This window comes from Canis lupus, chromosome 16 (assembly GCF_048164855.1).
Source record: "Canis lupus baileyi chromosome 16, mCanLup2.hap1, whole genome shotgun sequence".
Lineage (NCBI taxonomy): Eukaryota > Metazoa > Chordata > Mammalia > Carnivora > Canidae > Canis > Canis lupus.
The window spans coordinates 50,413,605-50,435,850 of NC_132853.1; the positions used below are offsets into that span (position 1 = coordinate 50,413,605).

Genomic DNA, 22,246 nt, shown 5'->3' on the forward strand with positions numbered 1-22,246 from the left:
CATACTGTTTACAGGACCTTCCCTACACTAGTGTGGGCGTTCAGGACAACCAAGCAATGTGAAGCTATGGTTTTCACGGGCCCCTTGAGATATAGCCCTGAAGATTGGCAATTAGAAAACAGAAGTAAAGGCACAACACACTATGGCCTCCTAGCCTCAGGCAGAGGGGCCAGAGGGTGTGACTTCAGGTAAGTTCCCAAAACTATCTGAGCCTCAGTTCCTCATCTGTAAATTGGGGAAAATATCAGTTGACCTGAGGATTAAGATAATATCCTTAGGAGAGTTTCTGGCCTGCTGGAAGCACTTGAAGATGACTAGCTATAGGGCACCTGGGTGGCTCAGTTGGTTAAGCCTCTGCCTTGGGCTCATGTCATGATCCCAGGGTTCTGGGGTCCAGCCCACAACAGGCTCCCTACTGAGTGGGGAGTCTGTTGCCCCTCCCCTGTGCCCCCACCCTCGCTCATGCCCTCACTTGCTCTCTCAAATGGATAAATATTTTTTTTTAATGATTTTGTTTGTTCATGAGAGACACACACACACACACACACACACACACACACACACAGATGCAGAGAGACACAGGTAGAGGGAGAAGCAGTCTCCATGCAGGGAGCCTGATTTGGGACTCGATCCCGGGACTCCAGGATCACGCCCTGGGCTGAAGGCGGCGCTAAATCGCTGAGCCAACTGGGCAGTCCTGGATGAATAAAATCTTAAATAAAAAAAGAAAGACTAGCTATATTATTATTATAGTTTGGGCTAATTCTCACCTTCCCAATCCAGTCAGATCTGTTTTTAACTGCTTTCTGAACACTGGAGTGGGAGCTTTTTTTTTTCTTCCATTTTTTGAGAGCCTTTCTTATTTGAACCCCAGATATATCCTTACTTGGCAGCTGACTAAAGTCATCAAACAAGGACTAATGCAACCATTTCTCTCAAAAGTGGAATAGCTAATGTTCCCCCTGGATTCTGTTGTAGGAAGTTGGTTCTTCCCACTCTTTTAAAATATGGCAATTAGAATTAGGTGCCCTATAGCTAGTCATCTTCACTGCCCTAAAATATATTTTCCACCCACATGCCCATGTCTGGAATTCAGCGGTGATGGTGGCATTCTTTAGGATTTATCCTGGCTCTCTTTTTAATTATTAATTTGTCAATTATACCTCAATAAAGCTGGACAAAAATAATGAATTTTTAAAATTCCCCAATAGTTATTATTATTATATATAGTTTACAGTTCAAATAGTATGACATCAAATGGTGAGGAAACATAATGACCCACAGCAGTTTCTTCCCCTTGACCATCCCCACCTTCCCTCCTGAGCCAGCTCTCTGGGCATGCTTACTTCTAGCTGAATCTTCTGGTGCTTATCTCCCCACCTATCTTGGTAATTCTAGCTTTGGATTTATCCATTTTAGACACTGTCTGTGGACTTCCTATTATCACAGGCAAGGAGTTAGTTCTTTAACACCCCTGTCCGTTCTTGGGGTTTAGTTATGCCACTCTTTCCTGATAATTGATAGTGTTTACAGAATTGTGATTATGTAACTATTGTTCGCCTCCAAGATACAGCTCCAAGCAACCCAAAAAGATGACTTTTGAGGATGGGCTTTCTCTACTTTGGTGTAGAGTTAGAATGATGAATGACCATGTTTGCAGTCTTGGAGTCTGCGTCCTTCAGAGCCTGAAGCCAAAGGAAAGCACAGTTGAGGGATAGATGGGGAGAAGATGACTTGTTTGAACCCTAGATGCAGGCAGCTTTAAGTACTTAGGCTTCCTGGTTATATAAGCTAATTCACTGTATGACATTTTTGGTTCAAACATATTTTAGTTGGATTTCTTTCACTTGGAGCGTACAGAGCAGTGACTGATACATATGGTCTTCATAAATTTGGGTAAGTTATACAAAACGTATATGTATGTATATATTTACGTATGTATATGTGTATATGTATATGTATATGTATGTGTATGTGTATGTGTATATGTATATGTATATGTATATGTATCCTGACCAGCACAGCTCACGACACTAGGTTCCCTCTCCCTCTGCTTTTATCAGCCAGAGCCTGAGGTAGCTTGACATTGAATAGTACCATTTAGGGACTGGAGGAAGCAACTTACCATGAGTCACTGCCCTAAAATATATTTTCCACCCACATGCCCATGTCTGGAATTCAGTGGTGATGGTGGCATTCTTTAGGATTTATCCTGGCTCTCTTCAAGTGGTTCTCCTTTGCAGTGAGAAGTCTGCAGGGAAAGGCAGCATTAAGGTAGAGCATCTTGGGCCAGGTCTGCTTTTGCCCTGAGATCTAGCAAAACAGATGATGAGGGGGCCAGGGACCTTGTGGAGCCATGGGAGCTCTGATGGTCAATTTCACTGTTCTTCAAATTGTCCCAAGTCCACGCAGATCCCCCACTAGAGTCGTGCCTTTTGACAGCCTCCCTCTGAAGATATTTCAGGCAATCAGAATCTTTCCAGTTTCAAAAGACCTATAGAGAAAGAAATTTCACTACCCTGTTGTTTAAGATCCATTCATTCATTTATTTATTTATGTATTTTGAGAGAGAATGTCAGGGGAGGGGTAGAGGGACAGAGAAAATCCTCAAGGAAACTCCCCACTCAGTGCAGAGCTCCACACAGGCTGATCCCAGGCCCTGAGATCATGACCTAAGGTAAGATCGCTCAACCAACTGAGCCACCCAGGCTCCCCTCACTACCCTGTTTTGATGTTTAACTTGTAGAAGCCCTTACTTCTGGAGGTCCCTGTAGGAGGCAGTGGATACAGTTTTTGGTGTAGACAGGATCTAGGTACAAATTCCTGCTCCTAATGGCACAGTCCCTATGCAGGCTATGGGGCAAACTCATAGTACTATGTGTTGACCTTTAGGAGGTCAGTCTGTATTTCATAAGGAAATCATATGTGGAGAATGAAGAAATGGTCTAAAATTCATCCAGTAAGATCCCTGAGGCATCACGTGGGCAGGGTCCGCTACTAGGCATTGGGGAGAGGAAGATGGGATTCTTGCCTCGTCAGGGTTCCTGACCTAACAGATAACTGCGGTGGGGCCTTCACATTGATGGGTGCTATCTTTCACTCTGTTGCATTTACAGGGACACCTAGAAGAGCGGGGCCTTGGTGTGTAGTCTCTAAACCAGGACTCAGTCACATCCTGAGTAGACAGGATTATTGGCCCTCCCTGCACCCACACTCTTGCTGTGTCTCTCTGTGGGCAGAGTGTACTTTCCTGTCCCCTGGCTCGGGGATTGGCCATGTGACTTACTTGGACCCATGGACTAGGCAGAAATGAAAGTATGACAGTTCTGTGTCTAGGCTTGGAGAGGCCCAATGAAGTTTCTGGTTGGCCTCATATGCTTCCCTCGGGTTGCCGCTGCCTCTTCAGCCTGGGCCCCAGAGCCCACCCAGGTGGAAAAGAGCTAGCTAGCCCTGCTGATCTGCAGACTAGCACGGAGAAACAGTGCTGACCCAGCCAGCAGAGCATTCAAGTACAGCTGGACCAGCCATCCTGTGAGAACCGGTATTCCAGTTCACTGAGTTTGGGGATGGTTTATTAGTTAGCATTGTTGTGGCGAAAGATAACCAATACACGTTATTGGTTATAACGTTATTGGTTAACCTTTATTAGGCTATAGGTTCAGCCACTGTAGTAGAGACCCAACACAGCAGTGGGTTAAATAAAAAAGAAGCTTACTGATCTCTCATATAATGATCTGGTTAAGTACTGTAATCCAGGGCTAGTTTGGTGGTTCATGTGTCAGGGAGCCAGGCTCCTCCTATTTTACTGCTCCACCATTGTAGGGTGTAGCCCTCTCTACATGAAGCCTTTGTATTGTTCACCGGTTGAAGTCTTCATTTCCCTTGGCCCTGTAAGCTGAAACACTCCACAGTGTGGCGCCAGACCCCTCTCCAGTGCTACACTGGAACACATTAAGGCTCACCTTGAAGCACCATTCCTGCTTCTGCTTCAGACCTCAGGACCTTTCCTCTTCTTGAATGGGTGTGCCTCCTCCCACACCCCCAGGGGGTGCCCCACCACTGTCGCCCAGGTCTCAACAACATCTCACCCTGACTAGGACCTCAGGGGCCAGAGCTGGTCATGCCTGGCGCTTCCCAGGACTGAGAGGCCCTGATTTCCATAGTGGCAGCAGCCAGCCAGTGTGACTCTTTGAGACGCCAAGGGTGAGAATCTCAGTCGTGCCTTTTGGTCATCTTCAGTCTGTCTTGCCCGCCTCTCACACCCTCAAATCCCTGCTGACCTCTGGTCCTGAAGAAGCCAGGGAACCTCTGCTCCACCTCCTGGTTCTCTTTGCACTAACTACGCCAGTAGTTTGGTGAGCATAAACAGTCTTGTTAGAATGGTCCCTCTGTTTTGAAGATCAGCTCAGGAGGGGTGGGCATCTGAATGGTAACAGATTCTTTCTCTAAACTCTAGCCAGGCTCCTCTGAGCCCTCTTCTTGATTCAACCTTATTTGGCTTGTGAAGACTTGAACAAACACTAACGTAGTTTTCAGCAGCTCATGACCACTGCCCTAGTAAGACCCCAGTCTCCCTTAAAGTGCCTGCCCGTGAAACTCAAGGCTGTCTAAAGAATTTGTTGCTTATTCCAGCCACCACCTGAAGATAAGGCCCCTGTTTCCCAGTTTCTGTGAGAGAGTAGGAGTCTAGCTTTGGTAAGTGCCAGTTAGCAAATCCAGATGGTTTCATATGGGCTAACCCCCTTCCTGCCTTTTGTAATCTTTGGCTTCTGACTATGGAGCCCCTACTCATTCCCTTCCCTAGTCCCTCAATCTCCCTGTGCAATACTCAGTCACCTCTGTACTTATCCCAGTTGAGTTCTGTTCATGATGAACTCTTTTCCCTGTGCCACTGCAATATTCTATTACTTTGGAAATCTGTCTGGACCACTTTAAGTATGCCTGGTTTGGTTTGTTTTTGACAGGGGAGATGTTCAGGATCAGCTTTTAAAATCAATTTGCTTATTTTTCAGGATCAGCCTTTTATTATTTTTTTTTAAATTTTTATTTATTTATGATAGTCATACACACACACAGAGAGAGAGAGGCAGAGACACAGGCAGAGGGAGAAGCAGGCTCCATGCACCGGGAGCCCGACGTGGGATTCTATCCCAGGTCTCCAGGATCGCGCCCTGGGCCAAAGTCAGGCGCTAAACCGCTGCACCACCCAGGGATCCGAAGATCAGTCTTTTAAATAAGCATCCCAAGGATGTTTGAGTTTAGAGGTCCAAAGGCCATATTTTTTTTTTAAAAAGATTTTATTTATTTATTCATGTGTGAGAGAGAGAGAGAGGCAGAGCACAGGCAGAGGGAGAAGCAGGCTTCATGCAGGAAGCCCGATGTGGGACTCGATCCCAGGACTCCAGGATCACGCCCTGGGCCGAAGGCAGGCGCTCAACCACTGAGCCACCCAGGGATCCCCACAAAGCCACATTTTTAGAAACTCTATTTCCCTATGGACACCGTTTCCTCTGGCAGCCCTTTTGAATGGGGGCTATGTTTTCTCAGATACCTCACTGCCATTAGTCCATCCAGCTTTCATTCCAGTGAGAACATTCTGGAGGCCAAACTAAGAATCAACTCCAAGTGCTTCTCCAGTCACCTCTGGGGATGACTGCATGTGATTGGTATCCAATATCTGGTACCTTAACCTGCTGCCCAGCTAAAATGACACCTTTTGTGTTTCTGACTTAGCTAGCTCTCCACCATGTTACTACTCCATGTAGACAACACCTTCCTTTTAGAAAGACTTTAACACCCACCCATTTGTTAGATAGTATTGGTTGGCTCTAGCTACCCACTTCTATCCCTTTCTTTGCAGGTGCTAGAAGCCCACAAACCACATTTCACAGATTCCCTTGACAGCAGAGTTCTGCCATAAAATCTAGGGGGTGAAAAGGAGGTGGAAACCATTCTTTCCTCCTCTGCAGTAGCAGATGCGCAGGCTACATGTTGGGACTCCATGTTGCCAGTCACAGGCTTGGGACCATGGAGTGCTGCAGTGACTTCAGCAGTGGGTTCCCAAAATGTACTGACTTTTGAGTGGCAGCAGCAGCTTTGAATGTATGGAAAGCAGCTGTGGTAAAGTAACCTGAAAAAAAAAATAAAAATAAATAAAAAATAAAGTAACCTGACATTCACCACTGCTAGCCCCACAGTGGTGAGCATCCATTCCTTGTAAGACATTATGACTGGAGCTGATACCAAGGGATGGATGCTTAACCATCTGAGCCACCCTGGCATCCCAGAAGTGGAGGGAGTTGTGCTTCTTCCACAGATTGTGCTTCATTATCCCTGTGCTTCATTATCTGTGTTGGTTGAGGAAGGCAGTAGTAGGTTTGGTGGTGGGCGGCATTGGGAGAGAGCATGGTAGCACACATCTGACCCTCAATGGAGTCAGGAGAGGCTAGTAGGGTGGTCCATGAGAATGGGTAAGTGGCACCACCAATATATTTTCTGAAATAAAGGAGTGAGGAGGGCAGTCTTGGGTAATTACCACCCTCACACATTTTTCTTTACCCTAGCCCTCCAGCCCCTCCCTGCTAGCTATCCAAGGGTTGGGATTATTATTTTTTTTTAAAGAAAAGGAACAAAATACCCCAATGTGAATTATCTATAGCTTGTAACAATGAAGAACCCCCTATGCCAAGACAGGGCATATATTTTGTGTATGAGTTTGAGTGCTTGGGAAGAAAAAGAGGCCTTAGCCCTACTGTGGAGCTAGGCTCAGTGATCCAAATATTCTGGTAATGCTAAAAATCTTACAAGAGGGGCCAGAAACAGATGATCTTCTATGGGCAGGTCAAGCATGTTGTGAATAACTTGTATTTGGTGAACCAGGGGGGAGAGCGCCAGAATAAACTGCCAATTGATTTAATAGATATGTTTTCCAGTTTTCAGACACTGGTTTTATTGGGGAAACGAGGGGAAGATACTCCTATTCATCCTTCCTTGCGGGCACTGCCTCTTGTGGAAGTACAGTCTCCCACGAGGGATTCTAGATTCAGGTCTGTTCCTCTCACCAATGTCCCCTGTTACCTGTATATACATGTTTATTTCCATTTTAATTCCTTACCACATGGCTAGAATTGGTTATTAATTTATACATTTTTAATATGAGAAAAATAAGTATTTTACAAGCAATGCTGAGAAGCCATTATCAGAAAATAAACTTTATGGTGGGAATGTGAACTAGTGCAGCCACTCTGGAAAACTGTGTGGAGGATCCTCAAAGAGTTAAAAATAGATCTGCCCTACGACCCAGCAATTGCACTGCTGGGGATTTACCCCAAAGATACAGATGCAATGAAACGCCAAGACACCTGCACCCCGATGTTTCTAGCAGCAATGTCCACAATAGCCAAAGTGTGGAAGGAGCCTTGGTGTCCATCGAAAGATGAATGGATAAAGAAGATGTGGTCTATGTATACAGTGGAATATTACTCAGCCATTAGAAACGACAAATACCCACCATTTGCTTCGACGTGGATGGAACTGGAGGGTATTATGCTGAGTGAAATAAGTCAATCGGAGAAGGACAAACATTATATGGTCTCATTCATTTGGGGAATACAAAAAATAATGAAAGGGAATAAACGGGAAAGGAGAAAAAAATGAGTAGGAAATATCAGAAAGGGAGACAGAACATAAAAGACTCCTAACTCTAGGAAACGAACTAGGGGTGGTAGAAGGGGAGCTGGGCGGGGTGTAGGGGTGACTGGGTCACAGGCACTGACGGGGGCACTTTATGGGATGAGCACTGGGTGTTATTCTATATGTTGGCAAATTGAACACCAATAAAAAATAAATTTTTTAATAAAAATAAAAATAAACTTTATAGACAGCCTGAGGCAGGACAAAGTCACTTGAGGACGATGACGGTGCGGAGTTCACTGTCGCTCTCCTCACCCAGGTCTTCAGCAGCTGAATCTGCAGCCCGAGGCTTCTCTACTGGGGCACCACCTTTCTCTCTGCAAAAAAGAAGAATGCCTTTAACTCTGTAAAGGAACAATTAAACTTTTCATAATTAACTCATTTTAGAAAAGAAGTATAAATTGTCCCCAATCAGGTACCCTGGTTCCTTGTTGAAAATCTCATCCTCATCAGAAGAATCCCTGTCGTGTAGCTTCTGTGCCATGTTTTTCTTCCGTGTGGCATTGAGAGGTCTGTACATGTCCCGAAGCCACAGTGGCCGCCTTCTCCAGAAAAAGCCCTAGAAAACAGAAAGGACATTGTTAATTCTGCATTTCCCCTGCTCTCTCCAGCCATGGGACTTTATCTTCCTCAGATTTACCTGATTCTCCCGTTGGATTGAACATCTCTTATGCAGCAGAGAATTAAAGAAGAGCCTTGGAGGAAACACATATGCAGACAATTAGTGATTCACGCCATTTCCCATGCCTCTCACAATGTGTATCTCTGGTCCTATTAGGACATCTCAGTCCATAATCACAGGAAGCAAAATCACTACGGACCTCGGATCCTGAAAATAATCCCACGCATGCTACACTTCCAGAATTTTCCCATGTATGTCCATAATGGCCCCACAATTTCTCTGGGGAGGCCTTTGTATGTGGCTTGGCATTGAGTATAAGCAAGATTTTCATCCTGCTCACCTGGGCCTATGGCCAAGTGCCCTCGTGCAGTGAACAGACTGTGCAACTATAACACAGAAGCACCTTACTCTCTCCAGAAGCAGTTTACTTTGGTCCCCTTTGGACTTTGTCTCATAGGCATCATTTGCTGGGGAGGAGGAGAGAGAGGTGTTTCTATTTTCCTAGCTGCTTTATCCTACAAGTTGATTCACACCAAATAAATGCACAAGTCCAACCAACAAAGTTACCTAACTCACTGACTTTCTCATTGCAGGCAGTGGCTAATGAGTGAGTGAGGAAGGTCACAGCCAGCACTAAAACACAAAATATTATTTTTGAATATAAACAATATAGAAAGAATCAGAATGTATAGTAAGTTTGTCTTAGAAACTGCTTATGTTGGCTCGCCCAGGTGGCTCAGCAGTTTAGTAATGCCTTTGGCTCAGGGCGTGTGTGGTCCTGGTCTGGGGATGGACTCCACATTAGGCTCCATGAGAGGAGCCTGCTTATCCCTCTATCTCTCTGCTTCTCTCTCTGCGTCTCTCATGAATAAATTAAAAAATATTTTTAAAAACCTGCTTATGTCTTGACAGTATGTATGTACGGAGTTGTGACATAAAATGTAGCTCACAGCCCAAGAACAGTATAATCAGAGGAGAAGTGCCCCTCTGGAAAGGAACCATCTTCTGACACTCAGTAGCAGTATGCCCATGGGGCAATTTACCTTCCCTTTCTTCTCCATTTCCTTATTATAAAAGGAAGAGACAAACTATTACCTAAGGCCTCTCCCAGTTAACAGTCTATGGAGTCTGGACAAAGGGAATGGAGAGTGGTGGATCAAAAACTAGGAGGAGGAGGGAAGTTTTCCTGCCACTTTACAGGAAGGAGTCCTATTTTTCTGCCTTCCATCAGCCTTGAAGACTAGGCCTCTTAGCCCAAGACTCTGTAGCCAGGCCTGATGGTCAGTACCAGCAGGAACAGGTGCACCCAACCCCTCTCCACCCTTTTTCTTTAAAGGAGTACTGACAGTAGATGCTCTGTGTCAGTTCCATTCTAACTCAGATTTGTCTGGGAAGCTAATTTTGCTGGATCCAGGCAAAGCATTAGACCAAATCAATATTCTTTCTGCCTTTGGTAGTTTCCTGGGTGTAAAACAAGGGGAGTGAAATAGGAGTTCTAAAATCTAGTTCTGAAATTCTGCTTTAATAATTGCCAATTTACCTTGAGCCTCCTTCTTCATCTTCCACTGGTGCTGCTCTATGAGAATAAATCTGTTTTGGAAGAAAACATATCACAGGTACCCATCTCAATAACCATGCCTCCAAATCTGTATTCATTCCTTTGTATTTTAAGTCTTATTCAGCCTTTTTGGAGAGCAGGAATTCTATTTTTTAGTAGTCCTTTGACTCTTCCATAGTCCCAACTTGGGAACTTGTGTGCAGCTGGCAATACATTTTATTGTCTGTTTTAGATGACATCCAACAGGTAATTCCTAATAAAAATTCTTAGAAGTAAGAAAAGAAAAGTATCTACCAGAAACCTAAATAGCAACATTGTTTTAAAGTCAAGGACAAGAGTTCAATGCCTATTATTCCTGTTACTATTCATCACGTTGAAGAGGTCCTAATCAATGCAATAGGAAAACACTTCTTTTAAAGATTCCAGGCATCTCAATGCAATAGGAAAAATTAAGTATTGGAAAGTAAGAAACAAAACATATTGGCATATGAAATTATGGACAACCTAAAAGGCCCAAGAGAGTCAACTTAAATTTTACTGTAGTGGGATGCCTGGGTATCTCAGCAGTTGAGCGCCTGCCTCTGGCTAAGTGCATGATCCCAGGGTCCTGGGATCAAGTCCCACATCAGGGTCCCTGAATGGACCCTGCTTCTCCCTCTGCCTGTGTCTCTGCTTCTCTCTCTGTGTCTCTCATGAATAAATAAAATCTTTAAAAATATAGAAAAATAAATTTTACTGGAAGTGCTCTGAGAATTCAGTAAGATGGCTAAATACAAAATCAAGAGCTCAACATGCAAAATGCAATAGCTTTTTTATGTTCCACAAATAACTAATTAACAAATGGAAGAATGGTCCATTTATAATATCAATAAAAGGAAGGATACCTCGGTGGCTCTATGGTTTAGTGCCTGCCTTCCGCCTAGGGTGTGATCCTGGAGTCCCGGGATCGACTCCCACATCAGGCTCCCTGCATGGAGTCTGCTTCTCCCTCTGCCTGTGTCCCTGCCTCTCTCTGTGCGTGTCTCATGAATAAATAAATAAAATCTTAAAAAAAGATTAAAAAATATCAATAAAAGACATAAAGTACCTAGGAATAAACTTACAGCAAAGAATGGGGAAGACCTTTGAGATGAAAACATTAAAACTCTTCTGAAGGACTTTAAGAAATGAATACATGATGATACCATGTTCCTAGAATATTGCAAAGATGTCAATTCTCCTCAAACTCAATGCAATCCTATTCAAATCCCAAGATAGTTTTTCTTTTTTTTAAATAAAAACTGGCCAGCTGACATTTGGTAAAGGGATATGCAAGTCTAGCTATGAAATGTATGAAAAAGGAGATCAAAGAGCATGAGCGTAACTCTACCAGACATCAAAATAGGTTATTATAAAGCAATTGGAATTAAGTATATAGTGTGATATGGGAAAGGAAACTGGACTGATAAGAATCCAGATAAGAAAAGTATTTTAGAGACGCCTGGGTGGCTGAGTGGTAGAGCATCTGCCTTTGACTCATAGGGTGAACCCGGGTCTGGGGATCAAGTCTCACATTGGGCTCCCTGAGACGAGCCTGCTTTTCTCTCTGCCTATGTCTCTGTCTCTGTGTGTGTGTGTCTCATGAATAAATAAAATCTTACAAAAAAACAGTATTTTAGATCTGTTAAGAAAGAATGAACCATTCAATAAAAGATTTTAAAGTAACTGGGTATTTCTTTAGGGGGAAAATGTTAGATCCCCTACCTCAACCATACCTAAAAACAAAACAGATCTATGCAGGTTGAAAAATATAAATTATAACAAATATAAGTATAGACGAAGACAGTATAAAGGCAACAAAGGCCTCGCTAACAAGACCCACATCCCATAGGCCACAAGGAAAGAACTCGCATATATGGTGACAGACTCAAAACATCTCCCATTTCTTGTAGTCTCGCCCCCTTCACCCTTGGATTGTTGGTCATCTTCTGGTGACTGATAAAACTCTTTTCATATTAAATATATTAATCCTTTCAGTGGCTTCCACTGAATTTCAGTGTTTCAAATGCTGGCCAGTGTTTTCATCTTTAAGGAGACAGAACAGTGGAATAAGAGCACAGGATTTGCAGTTAAGTAAAACTGGGTTCTGCTTTGGGTTTTGCCACTGGAGCCTTAAGCTGATCCCCTTTTATGTATGAAAGAGGGATGGTAATATTGTCCTCCCAGGGTTGTGGGCATGAAATTGGATATGGAAAATTCTTCTTCCTATGCTTGGCATAAACCAGTGCCAAGTCATTATGGAACTGAAGAAAAGGTAAACAGGCAACCTCCAGCACAGGTGACTATAAACATGACATGCTTTGGAGTAGCCTGATGCAGGATTTTAGCTACAGTATTTTAACCAAAACTATTCACATAATTCAGTGTGTGGAAAAAGCTGCTGAGTAAATCTAATTAATCAACAAGATGATATTTTTATCTTTAAGCCATGTCCTTTTTTCCAGGATGACTGATATAGCTCCATGAGGGTGGATACTATCTCTCATCATTTCAACCAAGGAAAGAAATCAGTGGTAGTCTGAAAGTGGCTGGTGAGTACATCTAACCACAGAATTTTGAGTTGAGGAAATGTTACTATCATGTTAACTTGGCCTTCTTAAACCTAACGTCCCAAAACAGTCTAATGGCTTGTTGCCTTGTTTATAATCCATAAATCACCTGGCAATGGAAAGTTCCTTTAAAAATCCCCAGAATAGGGCAGCCCCAGTGGCGTAGCGGTTTAGCACTGCCTGTAGCCCATTGTGTGATCCTGGGGACCCAGGATCAAGTCCCACATCAGGCTCCTTGCATGGAGCCTGCTTCTCCCTCTGCCTGTGTCTCAGCCTCTCTGTGTCTCTCGTGAATAAATAAAATCTTAAAAAAAAAAAAAGAATTGCTTCTCTTTAAAAAAATAAAATAAAATAAAAATCCCCAGAATATACTTGGCAATAAAAGAATGAAGTACATGTCAGTCTGTCAGACAGAAGAGAAATACCAAGTATCAGTAAGTGAGAAAGTGGCTTTGATTTTAAGTTTGTAAATTCTGAATCTATATAAAGACAAAAGATTTTCTGGAAATCTGAATTAATGGTTGTTCTTACCTCAATGAGACAGAAAACTATAATCAAAATCATTACTACTACAGTCACAGATATTGCCAAGATGAGTTTGTTGTTATAGCCATAACCTGGAACTTCTTTTGTTGGCTAAAAAAACAAAAAACAAAAAACAAAGAACAATTTTTTAGAAATCAAAGAAAAGGATGAAAGCTAACTATTCTTAAGCTACTCTAAAACCTCATTCTTTCAGTGGAGTGGCGTATAGGTTCTTAAGAAATATACCAAATCTAATGTGTTATATAATTTTATCATTAGCCCTTTCTTCAATAATATATTTATCTTGTATGTTAAGTCCTCTTCTCATCTACCTGGGAAGAGTGGCACCATTCTCTAAATGAGCAAAGTGGCAGATCACTGTCTCAGCCAACATTAATGGCTAAGACAAGACCCAGACTGGGAGGCCCTGGTCCTTGTGCATGGGTGCTTTAATTGCATGTCCTAAACTGACTAAAAGTTCAGACCCCATCTTTCAGGAGTTATCCTCACCTCACTTGACTTCTGCTCTTTCTGTTCACTCTGGGCTTCTGTGCTCTCATTGATATAGTTCTCAGTCTTCCATTGGTCTGTATCCCACTCTGCCTTGGACACCTTTACTTCCTGCTGCTCGCTGAGAAGCTTCATCAGGAGGCCTGTTCTGGAGATAAGCTTGGCACAGGCCAGTTGCACATTGGTCTCAGAGCAGTCCATTTTCAAAGTCCGGATAACATGAGAAATGAGCCTTCTCACGTCATTATTCGGGATGAGGGACCGTAGCTGCTGGTTTAGCTGAATTTCAAATAGATCACCTGCGGATGAGAGCTTTGCAACACTGAAGCCTGTGGGCTTTGGGGGCAAGTCAGTGACCAAGTTGTGGTATTCCCATTGTGTTTCATTGGTTTGTTTAACAGTCGGCACAAAGTTGTCTCTGGTGGTAGTAGAATATGTATTGGAAAGATTCCTACGGTTTGTGAATTCAGGGGGAGTTTGTTCTGATACAGTAGTGCTTCCTGGAGAAATAATTTCTTCAGAAGCATTCTGTGCAGTAGTGTTTTCTACAGTAGTGTTTTCTTTAGAAGGTTCTGAAAGAGTAAATAATTCTGGAAAAGGATTTTCCTGAATTCGTTTTTCTGAAGATGAAATAGCCTCCTGTGAAGGGGAATCGATGAGGCTCCTGACGGCAGGCAATGGAGGCCTCTGTGCAGGCATCAATCTATTCGAGAGTGAGTTTTTCTTTCTGAACTTTTTACTTTTTTTGGTCTTGGGTGTTCTTTGGACTATACGTGAGCGAATTTTATGGAACATATACTTTTTTCCAGAATGCGAGACTGGTCTGGAAGCCTCCATTTCCCTAACTCTAGCATTCGCATCTTCTAAAACAACAATGGGGTAGGTTGAGTCTTCTGATTTGGTTTTCACCTTAGGTAGGGATTTTGGAGCAGTGGAGGCAGAAGGCTTGCCCATTATGTTTTGCTTCGGGAAAGAAGAGGCTGCTGCCTTGTGCTCCTTTATGAATGAAGACTCTGTGTGGACGGAGTTTCCCACTAATTTCCTGGGCCTCTGGGCCATGTGAAGCTCCTCCAGCTCCCTTGGGGATGGTCCACTGAGCCTTCTTTCTTTGGCCATGTTCTTCACAAATGACTGGGCACTCTGTTTCCCTTGGGTGCTCTGAACGTCCACTTCCTTGTAGTGCCTTTTCTGTAGGTCCTTGGGGCCCTTGAGAACACTGTTTTTTCTAAACCACCTCTTCCGTAAATTCTTAGACTTGGGAAGGGTCTTTTCCTGTCCTTGGGCAGTTTCCAATTTCTTAAATTTGGGACCTAAAATCCCGGGAGGTATAAGCATGGCAGTTTTTTCTTTCTTTTTTACCTCATCAATTTTTTCTTGAATTTCTGCATCTAACAAATTTTCCAGGAAAGAGAGTTTCCTCAGTTTATTTTTGTAAGTTGAATTGTTGGGTCCAGGTTCAAGAGAAGGGCTCTTTGTGTTGTTTTTCAAGTAACCCACAGGCTTGTCTCCATCTTGAACATTTGAAAACAGAGTTTTAATGAATGGTAGTAATGTTGATTCTACATCTTCTACATTTCCCTCTGAGAAATAAGGTAATATGTAATTCAGCGCACTGATAACATCACTTTCATCATTAAAGTCTAACTGCTCATTCATAAAGGCTGACAGACCGATGCCATTTTTGTCTGAGGATGCCTTCTCTGGCTCAATTGTCAGCTCAGTACTGGTACTCTTCTTCCGGGCTTTTAATACCTTCATGAATGATCCTTCTACATTCATTATAGATGCTTTTTCATCTGTCAGAAAAAGAAGAGACTAGTTTTGATAATGAAAGGCTGATAGCACAGTTTTTGTCAGTCCGCAGTCATACATCCCAGTCATAAAAATTAAGAACCAGCAAATATCTGAGTACCATTATCAAGGACACAAACTCAAACTTGAACCTATATTGGCAACAACAAAAGGAGAAAAGGGTATTTTTTTAAATGGCTATTTCTTCAGAACCTTTCACAATGTGAATGACTACATTTAGGATTATTCCATAATCCTTGGTCTCCAAGGGCCAATTATCTAGTACTTAAGAAAAGCCAAGTCTGGAAGACACTCAGCTAAACTGTCTGCAAATCTACTGTGACTCCTGGTATTCATATACCCTGTCCTGTACTGCTTCAGATGCAGTGGGAGCAGGGGGTTTCCTCCTTCTATCTCTTCAGTGTGCTTGTTTTCTTGCTACTACCACAGATGCCCATGAAAACACCCACTGCTAGTAGGGCCTCATCTGGACATGCCCTCTCCATCTACCCATCAATTACTATGCTTGGTCCCTGCTCCCATATATTGCAGCTCACACAAAACATAAGCTCTAGACAGAAAAAAAGCACTAAGTCCACCCTGGCTCTTTGCTTAAATTGGGCAGGGAACGAGTGTAGGCTAAGAGATTTTCCAGGTATGAGAGATATGCCAATGTGGAATGTTCGATAAATCAATGGAATAATACTTGAGGTTTTAAAATGCAGAAGGGATAAAGAAATTTTTTGTCAGAATGTGAAGAAATATACTTCACTTTCATTTCTAATATTTCTAGCTTTAGTTATTAGGGTACCATCCAGAGCTTCCCACTACATGAAAGTCAGCATATGGCTTGTGTACATGCACAGTATCATCCAACCGAGTTTCATTTCCAGAAGAATTAGAAGTATTTTCAGCGGTGTTGATGAGAGTCAGAGGAGGAGGTAATAAAGGTCACAAGAAAGGAGGAGCAACGGGCTTGTAGAGAGCCCTAAACGGGACACTTGAGTGCTAGGCAACAGTACTTAACACCTCTGATCTAATTTTTCCTCACCTGTAAAAGGAGGCTAAACATGCCTATTCTGCCCACCTCTAAGAGATAAGGGAGTAATTAGTAAAAAATTGTTTTGAAAAATAAGCAACATTGTATTTACAGAGGTAGCAAAGTGTTATTTATGATGTACCCTAGATCATTGATAGGGAACCATATTCAAGCTATCTGGGTGCAGAAGCACATTTTGGAAGTCATGAAGTTAGTGCCAATAAAACATAGTATACAGAAAAATACTTAAAAGTATCTGAGTGTTTTTGGATAGAAAAGCTGAGGATTCAGAAAAAGTTCAGAGTTGGACAGTCCAAGAATAGAAGAGTGCTCTGTATCCATAAGAAGGCAGCAGCTTCTGGTTAGGGAACAGGAACTCTCAGGCTCTGAATAAACTTTATCTATAAATCAGCATCACTTTTACTCTTGATAACTTGTAAAAACAAACAATAAACAAAAATATATCTCCACCTGTCATATAAGACAAGGGGGACCTGAGTTCTGATACATATGAAATTAGTTTACAAATTATGATGCATATGTTTTCATTTGGGAGTAATTAATTTAATAATGTAACTGAGAATCTGACTTATAACAAAGGAATAGTTCTTATAAATTTAGGGATTTTAAGGGTGCCTGTGTGGCTCAGTGGGTTAAGCATACAACTCTTGGTTTCAGCTCAGGTCATGATTTCAAGGTCATGGGATTGAGCCCTGCAATGGGCTCCACACTCAGTGGGGAATCTGTTTGAGATTCTCTCCCTCTGCCCCTCCTTCGACTCACATCTCTCTCTCTCTCAAATAAATCTTTGAAAAAAAAAAGAAATTTAGGGGTTTGAACTGTAAGTGAATAAAAATAATGCAGTGACATCATTAGTTAAAAATTGATCATTGTTGATTAAAAATAAAAATTAAAACATAAATAAAATTTAAAATATATCATGAGGTGATTCCTGGTTGGCTCAGCGGTTTAGCACCTGCCTTCAGCCTAGGGCGTGATCCTGGAGTCCTGGGATCAAGTCCCACATCAGGCTCCCTATATGGATCCTGCTTCTCCCTCTGCCTCTCTCTCTCTCTCTCTCTCTCTCTCATAAATAAAATCTTTAAATACAAATATTATATATATATGACGAGGCAATTCAAACTCACCACAACGTGTGGCATTTGTCAAACATTCACCGTCACAATGCAGCTTGACTGTCTTGCAAACAACCTCAATATTATTTTTGAGTTGGCAGAGACAACAGGACATACGGCTAGGTAATATCCTATAAATGGAAACACAGAGCATTATATTAGTGGTAAAGGGGTTACTTGAGTAGAAGATTCAGGCCAAGGTCTTCACAGGGCTCTGCATAAAGGAATTCTTGTGGCATATGATGGTTGGGTAGGGTTGAGTAGGGACCAGTTGGCCAATTGTTGCTCATGAATATTATAAATAAAGAGAAGGACAGAGGTGCTCAACCAATAGGTAAGGATGGTAGGGGGTATGATATACCTAGAATAAGACAGAGATAAGAACTGGGTGACATTGATCAGTAGTTCAGTTCAGAAGTATCTCCTTCTGACCCAAAAGTCTCACTTTGGGTTAAGAGCATACAGGAAGAGGGTAGACTTCTAAGAAGAGTCTGAGTAAGTCTAAAATATGGCCCACATCAAGGATAGAAAGCAATCAATCAAAACTAACCCAAAATCTACACAGGTGTTACAACTAGCAGACAAGGATGTTTAAAAAGTTACTATAACTGGGGTGCCTGGGTGCCACTGTTGGTTAAGCATCTGACTTTTGGTTTCAACTCAGGTCATGATCTCAGGCTCATAAGATCAAGCCCCTCACTGGGCTCCTAGATCACTGTAAGTCTGCTTGAGATTCCTCTGCCCCACCCACGTGTGCTCTCTTCTTTCTCTTAAATAAATTATAAAATCTTTATAAAAAAGTTATAACAATATTTCTTATGTTAAAGAAAACCAGACTGATGAGGCACCAGGGTGGCTCAATCAGTTAAATGTCTGCCTTCGGCTCAGGTCATGATCCCCGGGTCCCAAGATCGAGCTCCACATCAGTTTTGCTCCTCAGCAGAGAGCCTACTTCTCCCTCTCCTCTGCTCCCCCTGCTTGTGCTCTCACTCTCTGTCAAATAAATAAAATCTTAAAAAAAAAAAATCCCAGACTAAGAAACCCATGTCTCTACTTAGTGAGTTATACAACAACTTCAAGTGGCCTAATATATGCATACATAGAGTCTACAAGGGAGAAGAAATATAATTTGAAAAATAATAGCCCCCAAATTGTCCAAACAGGTAACCCTAATAAACCCACAAATCCAAGAAGGTCAATGAACTCTAAACACAAGAAATATGGACAAAACTATGCCAAAGCACATCATAATCAAACTTCTCAAGCCATCAATAAAGAGAAAATGTTAAAAATAAGCCAAAGGAAAAACCTCCACACAACATATAGGGAAATAGAGATAACAATGGTAACATATTTCTTGTTGGAATTAATGGAACTCAGTAGAGCAACATCTTTAAAGCAGTGAAGCGGAGAGGGGACCAACAACTATCAAACTAGAATTCTATATCCAGATCTTTCAAAAATAAAAGCAAAACAAAAGACTGAGACCTACAAAAGCTGAAAGAAGTCATCATTAGTAGATTTACACTGTAGAAAAGCTAAAGAAAGTATTTTCAAGCAGAAGGAAAATGATTGCGATAGAAATGTGGATCCACACAAAAGGAAGAAGAACATTAGAACTGGTAACTCCAAAGGTAAATACATAAGGTTTTTCTTACTATTTAAATATCTGAATACAATATGATTTCACTTATATGTAGAATCTTAAACAAATGAAAACTGACAACAAAAAGAAGAGAGAAACAGATTCATGAATATGGAGAACAAACTGGTGGTTATTAAAGTAGAGGGCGGGGATATGGTCAAAATGAGTGAAAAGACGTAAGAAGTACAAACTTCTAGTTATAAAGTAAGTCTCCAGATGAAAAGTACAATGTAGGGAATATAGTTAATAATACCGTAATACACTTATTGTGGTATTAATTCTTCAATCACTATGTTGTACATCTGAAACTAATTTAATATACATCAACTATACTTCCTAAAGGAGTTAACTTATTGTTTAAACAAAAAAATAATATAGTGTGCTGTTTAGAAGTAAAGCAAAATGTATGAAGACATTAGCACAAAGGCCAGTAAGGGAGAAATGAAGTACACTATATATTGTAAGGTTCTTATGCCAATCATGAAATCATATATTATTTGAAGATAGACTGTGAAAAGTTAAAGATGAACACTACAAGCCATTAAACTACTGCTAAACTAACAAAACCTGAGTTGTAATTAACTAGCCAACAAATAAAATTTAATTTAATTTAATTTAATTTAATTTAATTTAATTTAATTTAAAAGTGTACTCAGTCATCCAAAAGTAGGAAGAAAAAGAAAAAAAATAGCAAAACAAAGAACAGATGGGACACATAGAGAGTTTAGTAGCTTTAAATGTAGTCATGTTAATAATTACATTAGGTGTAATGGTATAATCACCCTAATTAAAATATAAAAAAGCAAAAGCCAACTATATGCTGTCTATAAGAATCATCTGCAATAGAAATATACAAGTAGGTTAAAAGTATAGAAAAAATTGTGCTATGCTAACAGTAATCAAAAGAAACCTTGGGTGGCTACATTACTGTAAGACAAAGTGCATTTCAAAGTAAAAAAATATTACCAAGGATAAAGGAGGTTATTCCATCATTATAGGAATATCAACTAATAAAAAAGACATAACCTAAAAATTTATGCATCTGATAACAGAACTTCAAAATATATGAAGGAGAATGGCAAAGAGAGACAAATAAATACACAATTATAGTTGGAAATTTCAATATTGCTTTCTAAATAATTGACAGAAAAATATATAGAAAATCAGTAAAGATATAGCAGACTTGAATAACACTATCTACATACTTGACCTAACTGACATTATAGAATGCTCCACCCAAAATCAGAGTACTCATTTTTTTCAAGTAGATACATAATAGTTACCAAAATAGATCATAGGCTCATCTAATACCAGAATTCATGGGTATAACACAAGCCTCAATAAGTTTAAAAGGATTTAAGTCATTCAACATATGTTCTGTGACTACAATGGAATTAAATTAGAAATGAACAGATTTGAAAAATCTCCAAATTATTTAGAAACTAAACAACATACTTCTAAGTAACCCTGCCAGTCAAAGAAATCAAAAGAGAAATTAAGAGCTATTTCGTACTAAAACTGAAACCATGTCAACATATGGGATGTTGCTAATGCGGTGTTCAGCTTCCCCAGTATCCACTTTTAAGAAATTAAAAAAAGAAAAGAAAATTAATCATTGAATAAGGAGAAGAAATAGCATAATAGAGATCAAGGCACAAATAAAGAAAACGGAAAACAAAAATAGAGAGGCCAGTGAAATGAAAAGACAGTTTTTATTTATTTATTTTTAAAAATTGTAATTATTTATTCATGAGAGATACAGAGAGAGGGGCAGAGACATAGGCAGAGGGAGAAGCAGGCTCCCTGTGGGGAGCTTGAAAAGGGACTCGATTCTAGGACTCGAGGATCACGACCTGAGCCAAAAACAGATGCTCAACCACTGAGCCACGCAGGTGCCCCAAAAGACAGTTTTTGGAGAAGATAAATAAAACTGATAAACCTCTAGGCAGACTGATTAAGACAAGACAAGAGAAGACATAAATTATCAGTATCAGAAATGAGAGGGGTCAGGGATCCCTGGGTGGCTCAGCAGTTTAGCGCCTGCCATCGGCCCAAAGCCTGATCCTGGAGTCCCGGGATCAAGTCCCACATCAGGCTCCCAGCATGGAGACTGCTTCTCCCTCTGCCTGTGTCTCTGCCTCTGTCTCCCCCCTCTCTCTCTCTGTGTCTCTCATGAATAAATAAAATCTTAAAAAAAAAACGGGGTGACATGTCCCTTGTTTCTTTTCTTTTTTTTTTTTTAAGATTTTATTTTTATTTATTCATGAGAGACACAGAGAGAGGCAGAGGCAGAGGCAGAGGGAGAAGCAGGCTCCCTGCAGGGAGCCTCATGTGGGATTCAATCCCAGAATCCCGAGGTCATGAGCTGAGCCAAAGGGAGATGCTCAACCACTGAGCCACCCAGGCATCCCTACAGATATTAAAAGGATAAGAAGGGAATATTATAAAATAATTTGTCAATCAATTCAAGGTGAAATGAACAGATCATAAAAGATGTAAACTACTCAAAAATAAATATGTAACTTAAATATCACTATTAAAGAAATAGAGTGTATAATTTGCAACTTTCTCACAAAGAAAGCTTCAAATACACAGGGCTTCATGAGTGATTCTACCAAACATTTAAGGAAGAAATAATGCCAATTCTACACAAACTCTACCAGAAAGTTGAAGAGAAAAGAATATTTCCCCACTCATTTTTAAGGCCAGCTTTTCCCTTATCATAAGTAGGCAAAGACAGTACAAGAAAAGAAAACAATAGACCGGGATCCCTGGGTGGCGCAGCGGTTTGGCGCCTGCCTTTAGCCCAAGGCCCGGTGCATGGAGCCTGCTTCTCCCTCTGCCTGTGTCTCTGCCTCTCTCTCTCTCTCTCTCTCTCTCTCTCTCTCTGGGTGACTATCATAAATAAATAAATAAATAAATAAATAAATAAATAAACAATAGACCAATATCTCTCATGAACACAGATGCAAAATTCTAAACAATGTTTCACCATATCAAACAATATATGAAGTTTCTGTATAGTAAAGGAAACAACCAAAAAAAAATAATAAAGACTACCTATCAAATAGGAGAAGATATTTGCAAGTGACATATTCAATATAGGTTTAGTATCCAAAATATATAAAGAATGTCTACAG

General features: G+C 41.0%; 1 protein-coding gene across 6 annotated transcripts in view; it reads right to left on the reverse strand.

The window, feature by feature from the left end:
* Nucleotides 1-5,513: 5,513 nt before the first annotated feature.
* The window catches only part of LOC140607037 (uncharacterized), a 44,738-nt gene continuing 28,005 nt past the window's right edge, over nucleotides 5,514-22,246 (reverse strand). For 3 of the 6 annotated variants that reach the window (XM_072781327.1, XM_072781326.1, XM_072781323.1), the window contains 7 exons: nucleotides 17,474-17,592; nucleotides 13,496-15,291; nucleotides 12,992-13,096; nucleotides 9,855-9,904; nucleotides 8,333-8,387; nucleotides 8,112-8,251; nucleotides 5,514-8,009 (listed from right to left, as the gene is read on the reverse strand). In XM_072781327.1, the coding sequence (XP_072637428.1) occupies nucleotides 7,901-8,009; nucleotides 8,112-8,251; nucleotides 8,333-8,387; nucleotides 9,855-9,904; nucleotides 12,992-13,096; nucleotides 13,496-15,291; nucleotides 17,474-17,592 (2,374 nt within the window). In that variant the 3' untranslated portion in view covers nucleotides 5,514-7,900. Of the gene's footprint in view, nucleotides 8,010-8,111; nucleotides 8,252-8,332; nucleotides 8,388-9,854; nucleotides 9,905-12,991; nucleotides 13,097-13,495; nucleotides 15,292-17,473; nucleotides 17,593-22,246 lie in introns of those variants that run through there. The other 3 variants (XM_072781325.1, XM_072781328.1, XM_072781329.1) reach the window with 3 other exon arrangements.